The following is a 12,125-nucleotide window of genomic DNA, read 5'->3' as shown; positions in this document are numbered from 1 at the left end:
CATCTTTTGGATAGATCATGAAACCATCAAGAAACTTCCTTTCTGTCTTTTACATTTGTTTTTTTGCTTTGAATGTGATTCTGGAACTGTTGAAGCCTGTGATTTGCAGTTTGGAGGTCGTTTGGGTGTTTCAGTGCTCTGCAGTCTCCAATGGGATTCCAGGAGGCAGAGGCAGTGTGTGGGAACAGTGCGGCAAGAAGGCCGTGAGCTAATATTTGACTCCATTTTGCCGAATAAGATTTCCATTGTTTGCCATTTAAAGCGATGAGGGAGATTGAAATGCTGGCTGCCTGCCTTTCTATTACGGGAGGGGGGGGGCCTCACTCTGCTGCTGGAGAGGGGAAACTGCCTTTTAATCGCTGGTGAGATCATTCTGCTACGGAGAGGGCAGACTGCTTTTTTATCGCTGATGAAATTGTTCTGCTATGGAAAGGGGAGACTGCCTTCTTATTGCTGGTGAGATCGCTCTGCCAAGGAGAGGGAGAATGTTGCCCAGGTTTTTTGTGTTTTGGATGTGGATTTTTTTTTCAGTCTTATGGTATTTTTGTATTCTGTGTTTTTCACCTGATCTTTTTTTGTTTTTTGTGTGTGGGGAGGGAATTTGGGAGTCAATGTACCAGTTCTGTTTTTGTTTACTGTAAATGTCACTCCACTCTTTAAGAAGGGAGAGAAATTATCGGCCAGTTAGTCTGACCTCAGTGGTTGGGAAGATGTTGTAGTCGATTGCTATGGATGTGGGATCGTGGTACTTGGAGGCACATGATAAAGTAGGCAAAAGTCAGCATGGCTTCCTTAAGGGAAAATCCAACCTGACAAATCTGTTGAAATTCTTTAAAGAAATAAGAAACAGGATAGACAGAGGAGAATCAGTCAAAGTTGTGTACTTGGACTTTCAGAAGACCTTTGACAAGGTGCCACACATGAAGCCGCTTAACAAGAATCCATGATATTACAGGAGAGGTACTAGCATGGATAGAGCCTTGGTTGGAGGCAAAGAGTGGGAATAAAGGGAGCCTTTACTGGTTGGCTGCCGGTGACTTGTGGTGTTCCACAATGTGTTGTGACCACTTATTTTTACTTTATATGTTAATGATTTGGATGATGAAATTGATGGCTTTGTGGTCAAGTTTCTGGACGATATGAAGGTAGGTGGAGGAACAGGTAGTTTTGAGGAAGCAGAGAGGCTACAGAAGGACTTAAACAGATTAGGAGGATGGGCAAAGAAGTGCCAATGCAGGATTCCCTAAAGGTTAATTTGCAGGTTGAGCTGGTGGTCAGGAAGCAAAATACAATGTTTGCATTCATTTCGAGAGGACTAGAATATAAAAGTAAGGATGTAATGTTGAGGCTTTATAATGCACTGATGACGCATCACTTGGAGTATTGTGACCAGTTTTGGGCCCCTTATCTAAGAAAGGATGTGCTGACATTGGAGAGGGTTCAAAGCAGGTTCACAAAAATGATTCCAGGATTGAAAGGCTTACCATATGAGGAGCGTTTGGTGGCTCTGGACCTGTACTCACTGGGATTCAGAAGAATGAGGGGGGGGAGCTCATTGGAACCTATTAAACATTGAAAGGCATCAATGGAATAGATATGGAGAGGATGCTTCCAATGGTGAGGGAGTCTAGGACCAGAGGGCACAGCCTCAGAATAGAGGGATGTCAATTTAGAACAGAGGTGAAGAGGAATTTCTTTAGTCAGTGAGTGGTAAATCTGTGGAATTCGTTGCCACAGGTGGCTGTACAGTTCAAGTCACTGGGTATATTTAAGGCAGAGGTTGGTAGATTGGTGATTAATCAGGGCATGAAGGTTATGGGGAGAAAGCAGGAGACTGAGACTGAGAGGGGAATGGATCAGCCATGATGAAATGATGGACAGACTCAATGGGCCAAAATGGCCTAATTCTGCTCTTAAGACCATAAGACATGGGAACAGAATTAGGCCATTTGGTCCATCTTATCTTATCATCTTAAGAAGTCTGTACCTTATTCAACAGGGTTTTCTGAACAGTAATGTAAAGCAATTGACTCTAGTGTATTTGACCACCGGTTAATAGTTGGACTAGTAAAGTGTTGTAAATATTCATAACAGCATTTCCATCCACCTCACCCTATTCTATCCAGCGGGAACTAATTCCTAGCACCAGATGCATCTTTGTACTGTGCTCAGCCATTGACTATTCATGTACGAGCCACCAAGTTCATGTTTACCTCAATAGTGATATGCACGTTTTTTCAAGCAGTTACACTGCATAGCAAATAGACTAGAACCTTAGAAACTTTTTCTTTGCCCTTATACAGGAACATGACATTAACTGCAGGCTTCTGAAGTTACTGGCCATGATCTGCCCAGTTGGGAAGTGGAAGTAGAATCTAACACCTGGTTCAGTAGCTCACAAAATGAACCACTAAGCTAAAGTGGGTACTTCCCAATGTGTTGATCTCAAAGTAAACAGATAAACCAATTTAAATTAACTTTCTGATGTTGGGGTGTCCAATGCACTAACTACCGGTAATACTTGATTTAGATTTGTTGAGTTCACATAATACTCATGTTCATAAAATTTTGAAAATGAATGCAAGAACAAGGAAACAGTTACAAAAGCCTGATCAATCCTACATCAAAATAAAATACTGAAAACTAAATTTTGGAGAAACTTTTCAAAATGCATGGATTTTAGAAAGATGAGAAAACAGAAAGCAAATTAATGACATCTGTAACTACTAATGCCATATGCAGAGCCAATAGGAAAATTTTGTATTATTTTCATACTTTACTTGGATGAAATGAATATTACATGATAATATAAAAGAGATAAATGCTAAAAAGGCAATAAATGGCAACAACTATAGTAAATCTCCACTTGCTATCTTGTTGACATGATTTTGATTGGTCATTTTAAATTTATGGCCAATTTAGTAAGGCTCTGGATATAATCTTGTTGAGTATAGAATAAAAATCCATGACCTTCCAATAGCACCTCCCTAACCTGCAGCCCATGATAAGGTGTGTGGGAACATCACTACTTACAGGTTCCCTTCCAGGTCACCCATCATCCTAACTAGGAAAAATACTGCTGTTCCCTTGTCATCGATGGGATAGCCTTCTCAATTGCTTTATGAGAATCTTCACTAGAAGCACAGCCATAGTTCAAGATAGTGACTCACAAGGCTAATTACAGACATGCAATAATTGCCAGACTCCCCAACAATGCACATATCCTGAAAAATGATAAAGACATCTTACCTTTGGATTCCCACACTGTTCACATTTCACATACTTAGCTGAAAGTTAAGTAAAAAAAAGTTATAAGGAAACAGATTTATCATTCTTATGTCTAAGTTCACAGAATCTTTGACAGCATCAATATATAATTGTAAAGTGTAAAACCAGATGCATTTCGATGAAGGGTCCTGCCTCAAAACATCAACTGTTTACTCTTTTCCATAGATGCTGCCTGGTCTGCTGAGTTCTTCCAGCATTTTGTGTGTGTTGCTTGGATTTCCAGCATCTGCAGATTTTCTTGTGTTTGTATTAAAACATACATTCTTGCCTTATCAGTCAAAGGCTTCATTGTTTCTATACACCTGGGATTGGAATATTTTCTTTTTCTCTCCATAAATTTGATGTCATATAAAAATAGGCTGCTCTGGTTCTAATTTGCACCACTTAGTTCTCCAGTCACATGTGTCTTTTTTTAAAAAAATATAATGGCTCTCAATTCAATTTTAAAATTCTCATCCTTGCTTCCTTAGATGGTCTGAAATAGTCTTCTTCCTACAGCTTTATAACCCACCAAGAAATCAAAGCTCCTCCAATTCTGTCCTCCCAATCAGTCTGAAATTTAGTCACTTCTTCATTGGCAGCTGTACCTTTAGTTGGCAAAACAATAAATTTCACTCCTATGCTCCTTCCTCTTTTTCCCCCTATTTAAATGTTCCTTAAAATGGAAACTTTAACTAAACTTCAGATCATCTCACTTTAAATGGATCAATGTACAGGTATCTTAGCCAAAGAACACAAGACTTGTTCAACTAGAATATACAAAGGTTCAAGTTTTACCATCCCCCTCATCACCAGCATGCATTGATTGACAGCATTTCTGTTTCATTGTTGAAGACATGTAGGCACAAACTAAACCTCAGATATCCTGGATTGGATAAATATCCTTTTAGTTAGCTTTTAAGTGCTGAAGAGATCAAAGCAAACTTTCAAATTCAGCTTTCATATAATGGGACAAATGACCAACAAAACGTGTCAACTGGTGAACAAGATAAATGTGAAGTTGTTCATTTTGGGAAAAAGGAATGGAAAAATTGAAATATTTATCATGCACGTTCAGACGTTTAATGAAGCACAATTAAAGCCATAGAAACAGAATGAAGATACAGGATTTTACAATAGCAATGACAGTGAAACTACCAGTAGACATCATTATTGCTCAGAGAAACTACTGACAGTCACAGCACCATTAATTGAAACTGACATCAACCTCGAGGATGTCCATGTAGTATATTTTAATATGAAAATCCTGAAGATGCTGTCAGCCATGCATTACAATCCTGCAGGCTGTGATGATGATATTTCTGAAACAGGAATTAACAAACAAAGCAATGCGAACTTGTGTTTTTTTTCCCCAAATGTATGAATATAACTCACCCATAGATTTTGCACCAGGTCCTAGAAGGTGCAAGGAGTTTTTTCCCATAGTGGAGGGTTTTAATAGAAGACAAAAGCTGCGAGGGACCCAAGTAGCAGATTTTAATTCAAGACTTTCAAAAAATCATCCCAATGATTTTTTTAATTTGTGAAAAAACTTTCGTAACACATTTTAATTCGAAAAGATTAAAAATAAATCTCTCATTTGGCTTGTTGATACAAATTTTAAAATTTGCAAAAAGGCTATGTTTTGAAAATAAATTTCGCAAAAGTTTTTGAAAGTGGCTGAAAGTTCCTAAAAATTTGAACGGTACTTTTTTCCCCCTAACTGTTCAGACAGAATCCGAGGGAGAAACTTACTCAAGTTTTCATTTCTCATTTAGTGTATGAAGATAATTTGGCCCCTCTTTGGGTACACCAGTTTGCAAGCACAGAAATTTACACAAAAAAACAGAGAAAATGGACTCACTGACCACCATCAGTTCTCACTAGTAGGACCCCTGGGGGTTAAGTGGCACTTCTGAAATGAGTCTATTGCTAATTGCTGTCAGTGTGCTATTGACTGCAAAACCCAGGCCATAGCACTTACTAAAACCAAGCTCAAAGCAATGAATTAATCTGGTATTTATATATGAAGGAATTAAGTGAGAAAAAGTATGTAAGACATCACTGAAACTGTATTTACAATTTTGCAAACTTCATTAAAAGAGGATACAGAAAGCATGGCAAGATGCAATGTGGGTTAAGTGGGATGATACTTAGAAATGAGACAGGGAACACATAAGAAGCAGGAAGAATAGCAGCCCCTTAAGCCTGCTTCCCCGTTCGATAAGGCAATGACCTCAACAAACATTTTCTTGCCTATCCTCAATTCATCTAATATCCATAAAATTATTGATCTCAATGAACTCAATGTCTAAACCTGCACAGCTTTCTTAAGTAAAGAATTCCAATGATTCACCTCTATCAGTGAGTTTCTTATTCCAGATCTAAATGATCTATCACTTACTGTGAGCCCCTATGTCTAGAATCTCAAACACATAAACTGTGTACAAAATTTTTAAAAGAATTTCAGAGGATAGTGATAAAGGAGTATTTACAGGCCTGTATCCATCAGGGCTTTTGAGAAAATTACCGTAATGGAAGTTGGAAAAAAATCTTTACATAGATAACGCATTTGATTTTGAATTTACCACTACCTACAATTTTAAAGTGGATTCTACAGATGATTTTAAAGGGAAATTAAATACAGAAAATGGATGAGAAGAAGGGATGACCATGTGGCGCATACAAATACAGACTGATGCACATGTTGCCATGTTACTGTGCTATTATCTTTAATTTTAGGGCATGAATGGTAGGGTTCTGAGGAGTGTGGTAGAACAAAGGGGTCTGGGAATACAGGTCCATAATTCATTGAAAATGGTGTGACAGATAGATGGGGTCATAAAAAAAGCTTCTGGCACACTGACCTTCATAAATCAATGTACTGAGTACAGGAGATGGGCTGTTATGTTGAAATTGTATGAGAAGTTTGTGAGGCCTAATTTAGAGTATCGTGTGCAGTTTTTGTCACCTACCTACAGGAAAGATGTAAACAAAGTTGAAAGAGTACAGAGAAAATTTACAAGGATTTTGCTGGGTTTGGAGGACCTGAGTTATAAGGAAAGATTGAATAGGTTAGAATGGTATTCTTTACAACATAGAAGATTGAGAACAGAATTGATAAAGGTATACAAAATTATAAGGGTTATAGATAGGGCAAATATAAGCAGGCTTTTTCCACTGAGGCTGGGTGGGACCACAACCAGAAAGCATGGGCTAAGGGTGAAAGGTGAGAAGTTTAAGGGGAACATGAAGGGAAACTTCTTCACTTAGAGGATCATGAGATTGAGGAATGAGCTGCCAACATAAGTGGTGCATGTGAGCTCGATGTCAACGTTTAAGAGACGTTTGGATAGGTACATGGATAGTAGGGATATAGAGAGCTCTGGTCCTGGTGCAGGTCCATGTGACTAGGCAGTCTAAATGGTTTCAGCATTGACCAGATGGGCAGAAGGGCCCACTTCTCTGCTGTACTTCTCTATGACTCTATGAAAAAGGGCTAGGATACAAATTGGGCTAGAACAGTCTCGAAGAGTGAACAGTCTTCTTTTGAAGCTGACAGTTTATATTTTGTGTAATTACCATGCCTTATTCCCCATTCCTAAACTAGTAAACATAGAAACATAAAAAACCTACAGCACAATATAGGCCCTTTGGCCCACAAAGTTGTGCCAAACATGTCCCTACCTTAGAAATTACTAGGTTTACCTATAGCCCTCTATTTTTTTAAGCTCCATGTACCTATCCAAAAGTCTCTTAAAAGACCCTATCGTGTCCGCCTCCACCACCATTGCTGGCAGCCTATTCCACGCACTCACCACTCTCTGAGTAAAAAACTTACCCCTGACATCTGCTCTGTACCTAGTCCCCAGCACCTTAAACCTGTGTCCTCTTGTGGCAACCATTTCAGCCCTGGGGAAAAGCCTCTGACTATCCACACGATCAATGCCTCTCATCATCTTAAACACCTCTATCAGGTCACCTCTCATCCTCCGTCACTCCAAGGAGAAAAGGCCAAGTTCACTCAACCTATTCTCATAAGGCATGCTCCCCAATCCAGGCAACATCCTTGTAAATCTCCTCTGCACCCTTTTTATGGCTTCCACATCCTTCCTGTAGTGGGGCAACCAGAACTGAGCACAGTACTCCAAGTGGGGTCTGACCAGGGTCCTATATAGCTGCAACGTTACCTCTCGGCTCCTAAATTCAATTCCACGATTCATGAAGGCCAATACACCATACGCCTTCTTAACCACAGAGTCTACCTGCACAGCTGCTTTGAGCGTCCTATGGATTCAGACCCCAAGATCCCTCTAATCCTCCACACTGCCAAGAGTCTTACCATTAATAATATATTCTGCCATCATATTTGACCTACCAAAATGAACCACTTCACATTTATCTATGTTGAACTCCATCTGCCACTTCTCAGCCCAGTTTTGCATCCTATCAATGTCCCTCTGTAACCTCTGACAGCCCTCCATACTATCCACAACACCTCTAACCTTTGCGTCATCAGCAAACTTACTAAACCCATCCCTCCACTTCCTCATCCAGGTCATTTATAAAAATCACAAAGAGCAAGGGTCCCAGAACAGATCCCTGAGGCACTCCACTGGTGACTGACCTCCATGCAGAATATGACCCGTCTACAACCACTCTTTGCCTTCTGTGGGCAAGCCAGTTCTGGATCCACAAAGCAATGTCCCCTTGGATCCCATGCCTCCTTACTTTCTCAATAAGCCTTGCATCGGGTACCTTATCAAATGCCTTGATAAAATCCATATACACCACATCTACTGCTCTTCCTTCATCAATGTGTTTAGTCACATCCTCACAAAATTCAATCAGGCTTGAATCTGAAAAAAATACGTCTGGTTTCCTTCAACTTCATTCAGGCCAAGTGATCACTATAATAAAATCCAGCTTTACTCAGATAGTGCTTTGATGTTATTGGATTTTAATTTATATCACTGTCTTATATGGCCGTTGGTTTCTCCTTCATTTTGGAACAATGAACAGAGAATTCAAGGATTGAAAGAATGCAGTTAGTCTAAAATTTTATTAATTCTGCTTCTAAGCAGGATCTTGCATGACTCACTTTTAAGAATGATTTTAAATACTTTAGCAGGATTGCTATTGATATTGGTCTATTATTGTCACAGATACCAAGATACAGTGAAAAGCTCGCCTTTCATGTGTTCATACAAATCAAATCATTACATGGTGCATTGAAGCAGAACAAGATATGTTGTGTTTGGAAATCCATGATGAGTCTTTTGCCATAGATACAATGGGCAACAATCATGGGGCTGAGCAAAGAACACAGCTCACTGCACTAGCCAGTAATTTGGCTTCTTTGCTTGAACTCAAGATGTTGTGGAGTTTTGTGCTGTACAGGGGTCCATAAGTAATCAAATTTAAAGTATATTCTGATCAAAAAATACACTTTGACTGGGGCCAGTGCAAGACTAATAACTCAGTGTACTCATCTATAAAATTGGTTTCATCCTTCACATAGATCCCAAATTAGAAAACTTACGTTTCACTGAAGTATCAAAATTTTTTTTGGGATTTCGTGCTTTCTTTTTCTGTTTATTCTTTGAAAGGGATTCAAGATGCCCATCTTCCTCTTCCAGCGCTCTTTTTCCACTGGTTTTCCCACCATTAGGTTGTTCCCCATTTTGAGAATTACTGTCCTTGGGTCTGTCAAGCAGAACAGAAATAAGATTTGTTTTAATTGAAATTACTGACAACATATGTTATAGAGTTTGTGCACTTAAATATCATCAAGAGCATCAGTACACAACATGATGATCTGCCCAGAGCCTCTGATATGGTAGTAATCCACTTGGTTGACTTGCCTTCCTTTTGTGTGAATGTCAATTTATCAGCACTCCAAGCATACTACCCAAAAGCTAATAGTTCTTTTACAGAATTGAACAGCTCTCTACAAAAGTGTATAGCCACCCTGCTGACTACCAGCTTGCAGCTGTCACATTTTTGGTGCTGGATGGAAGTACCAAGATTTGTCAGACCAATGTGTTCTGCATTTATTTTTCAATACTGCAGTGACTAAGTAACGTTTGTGCATCATCTTCAAATAATTTCCTAAAACAACAATAAGCTTTGTTTTCTGTCAAACACAAGTCCAGCAGCTTCTTCCAAATAATAAATCTTTGCAGGGCTCGTCAGACTTGAGTACTTAAGAGGTTGGTGTTGAGGCATATCAAATCCTGCCTGAGAAGCAACTATGATCCGCTCCAATTTATCTACTGGCACAACAGGTTCACACACCTCCTTGCACAATTGGATTCCCCATTTCCTCACTTGCAAACCCATTAAGTTCCAACTGGCAAAAACATCTCCTCCACAATCTCCATTAGTACAGGTACACAAGGCTGTGTGCTTAGCCCTCTGCTCTACTCACTGTACACCTAAGCACAACTCTAGAGCCATATTCAAGTTTGCTGATGACACCACTGTTGGCCAAATCAAAGGCATTGTCAAACCAGCATATCGGAAGAATTAAAATCTGGTTGGGTGGTGCCACAACAACCACTTACTGAACGTCAGCAAGACCAGGGAGCTGATAATTGACCTCAGGAAGAAACCGAAGGTCTATAAGTCAGTCCACATCGGGAGATCAGAGGTAGAGAAAGTCACTTTAAATTACTCGGTGTTATCATTTCACAGGACCTGTCCTGGGCCCAAAACATAAGTGCAATTACTAAGAAAGCACAGCAGCACCTCTACTTCCCTAGAAGTTGGTAAAGATTTGGCATGACATCTACAACTTTGACAAACTTCTACAGATGTGTGGTGGAGAGTATATTGGCTGGTTGCATCTCATCAATGCCCTTGAATGGAAAATCCTACAAACAGTGGTGGGAACAGCCCAGTCCATACAGGTAAAACCTTCCTCACCACTGAGTACATCTACATGGAGCATTGTCACAGGAAAGCAGCATCCATCATCATTAGGGAACCACCCCATCCCCCCACTGTCCAGAATATGCCCTCTTCTCATTGCTGATATCAGGAAGAAGATATAGGAGCCTCAGTACTCACACCACCAGGTTCAGAAACAGTTATTACCCCTCAACCATTAGACTTTTGAACCAAAGTAGATATCTCCCCTCAACTTCACTTGCTCCATTATTGAACTTTTCCCACAGCCTATTAACTCACTTTCAAGGACTCTTCACCTCATCTTCTCAATATTTATTGCTTATTTATTTATTTTCTTTCTTTTGTATTTGCACAGTTTGTTGTCTGCAACTGGTTGTCTGCCCAGTCGAGTGTGGTCTTTCATTGATTCTATTATGGTTATTAGATTTACTGAGAGTGCCTGCAAGAAAACGAACCTCAGGATTGTACATGGTGACATATATATGTACATTGATAATAAATTTATTTTAAACTTTAAGGTTAGGAGAGATTTCCCGCCTAGCCACTGTATAAGCAAGAGCGGCACTGTGTAGCAAAAGGACGGGTGCTGAGTAACTGCAATTGCACAGAGCAAAATAAAGAGAATTTAAGGTTGACAAAGTCTACAACCCAATTGTATGAACACTGAATATTCCAATTTCAGGTAACCCTTAACTCATGCCCCCTCTCTCTCTATTCCCCATCCATGCCAGTGTTCCCATTTTTGTTCCTTTCCCATATCTGCTCCTAGCTCTAGCCCCCTATCACCCACTTGCATCCATGTCCCCTTCCTGGATTCGTCTGTCTACCACCCATGTACTTCATCTACCATATCTATCTATTCCCCCCTCTGGTTCCATTTGCCCTTCATCTTTACCTTAATAATTCCTATTTTCATCTTCCTTACTTTGCAGATTCCAGGACTTTCAGACTCTGTGGCTCAATTTACCCCCCTCTGGCCTCAGTATTTACTTACACCTTTCCCTTCTCCCTCTGGCACCATGTGACCCCATTTTCCCCTCAACTGCTTACATTTGTCATCCTTCTGTTTCTGTCTCTTAACTCCACCACACTCCCATCTCCACGTGGCTCCTCAACCCCCCCACATTTATCCGTCACCTATATGCTCCTGTCTCAGCCCTCTCTCCCTCTCCTCTTTATACCAACTATCTTCCCTCCTCACTCACTCCTAATGTAGAGTTTCAACCTGAAAAGTCAGCAATTCCTTTCTCTCCCCACAGATATCGCTCAACCCACTGAATTCCTCCAGCAGTTCACTTGCTGAATCCTTTCACTCAATTTACCATTTTCTTATATTTAATATTGGGTTGAAGACCTTATCTGTTGTCCTATTCCAAGACATGGTGACATGCTTCTTTTGGGAATTTTCTTGGGGAACAGGGGAGAAACTATGACAGCTCTCTCATTTAGCCACTGAATTGGCTGAAATACTATTTGAGACCATTAATATTCCAAGGCGATGGGCTTTCATTAAAAGAGCATTTTAGAAATTCAATGAACTGAAGCATTAACTGGTTCTCTCCACAAAGATATTACCTGATCTGTTCAGTACTTCCAGCATTTTTCTTTTTTTTTGTCTAAAAAGTTATAGTGGCTGCACTCCATAGCCTTTTTATTCTCATCTATGTGCCTTTATATGACTGTAAATTCAGATGCTGTGTTCATTTTTATTTCATATGTCATTTATTTTACTTGACACATCAAGGAAAGTAATGTGTAGCAGGGTAGGTACTCATTAAAGTGTGTGTGACACAACTGTATTTTCAGACATGTTTAATCTCTCCCTCTCCCCGTGTAGAGTGTCCTTCTGCTTCAAAACAACCTGTACCCAAAAAGAGCTAGGTAACATGTCTGAATGACTGGCATCCTGTCGTACTCACCTCAATAATAAGCAAATGAGAGACTGG

General features: G+C 39.9%; 1 protein-coding gene across 4 annotated transcripts in view; it reads right to left on the bottom strand.

The window, feature by feature from the left end:
- Positions 1-12,125, bottom strand: part of dus1l (dihydrouridine synthase 1-like (S. cerevisiae)) — a 100,234-nt gene that overhangs the window by 9,808 nt on the left and 78,301 nt on the right. For all 4 annotated transcript variants that reach the window (XM_073026081.1, XM_073026083.1, XM_073026082.1 and 1 more), the window contains 2 exons: positions 8,810-8,973; positions 3,250-3,287 (listed from right to left, as the gene is read on the bottom strand). In XM_073026081.1, the coding sequence (XP_072882182.1) occupies positions 3,250-3,287; positions 8,810-8,973 (202 nt within the window). The remainder of the gene's footprint in view (positions 1-3,249; positions 3,288-8,809; positions 8,974-12,125) is intronic.

Source organism: Hemitrygon akajei, chromosome 22 (assembly GCF_048418815.1).
Source record: "Hemitrygon akajei chromosome 22, sHemAka1.3, whole genome shotgun sequence".
Lineage (NCBI taxonomy): Eukaryota > Metazoa > Chordata > Chondrichthyes > Myliobatiformes > Dasyatidae > Hemitrygon > Hemitrygon akajei.
This window is presented reverse-complemented; position numbering and strand designations above follow the sequence as displayed.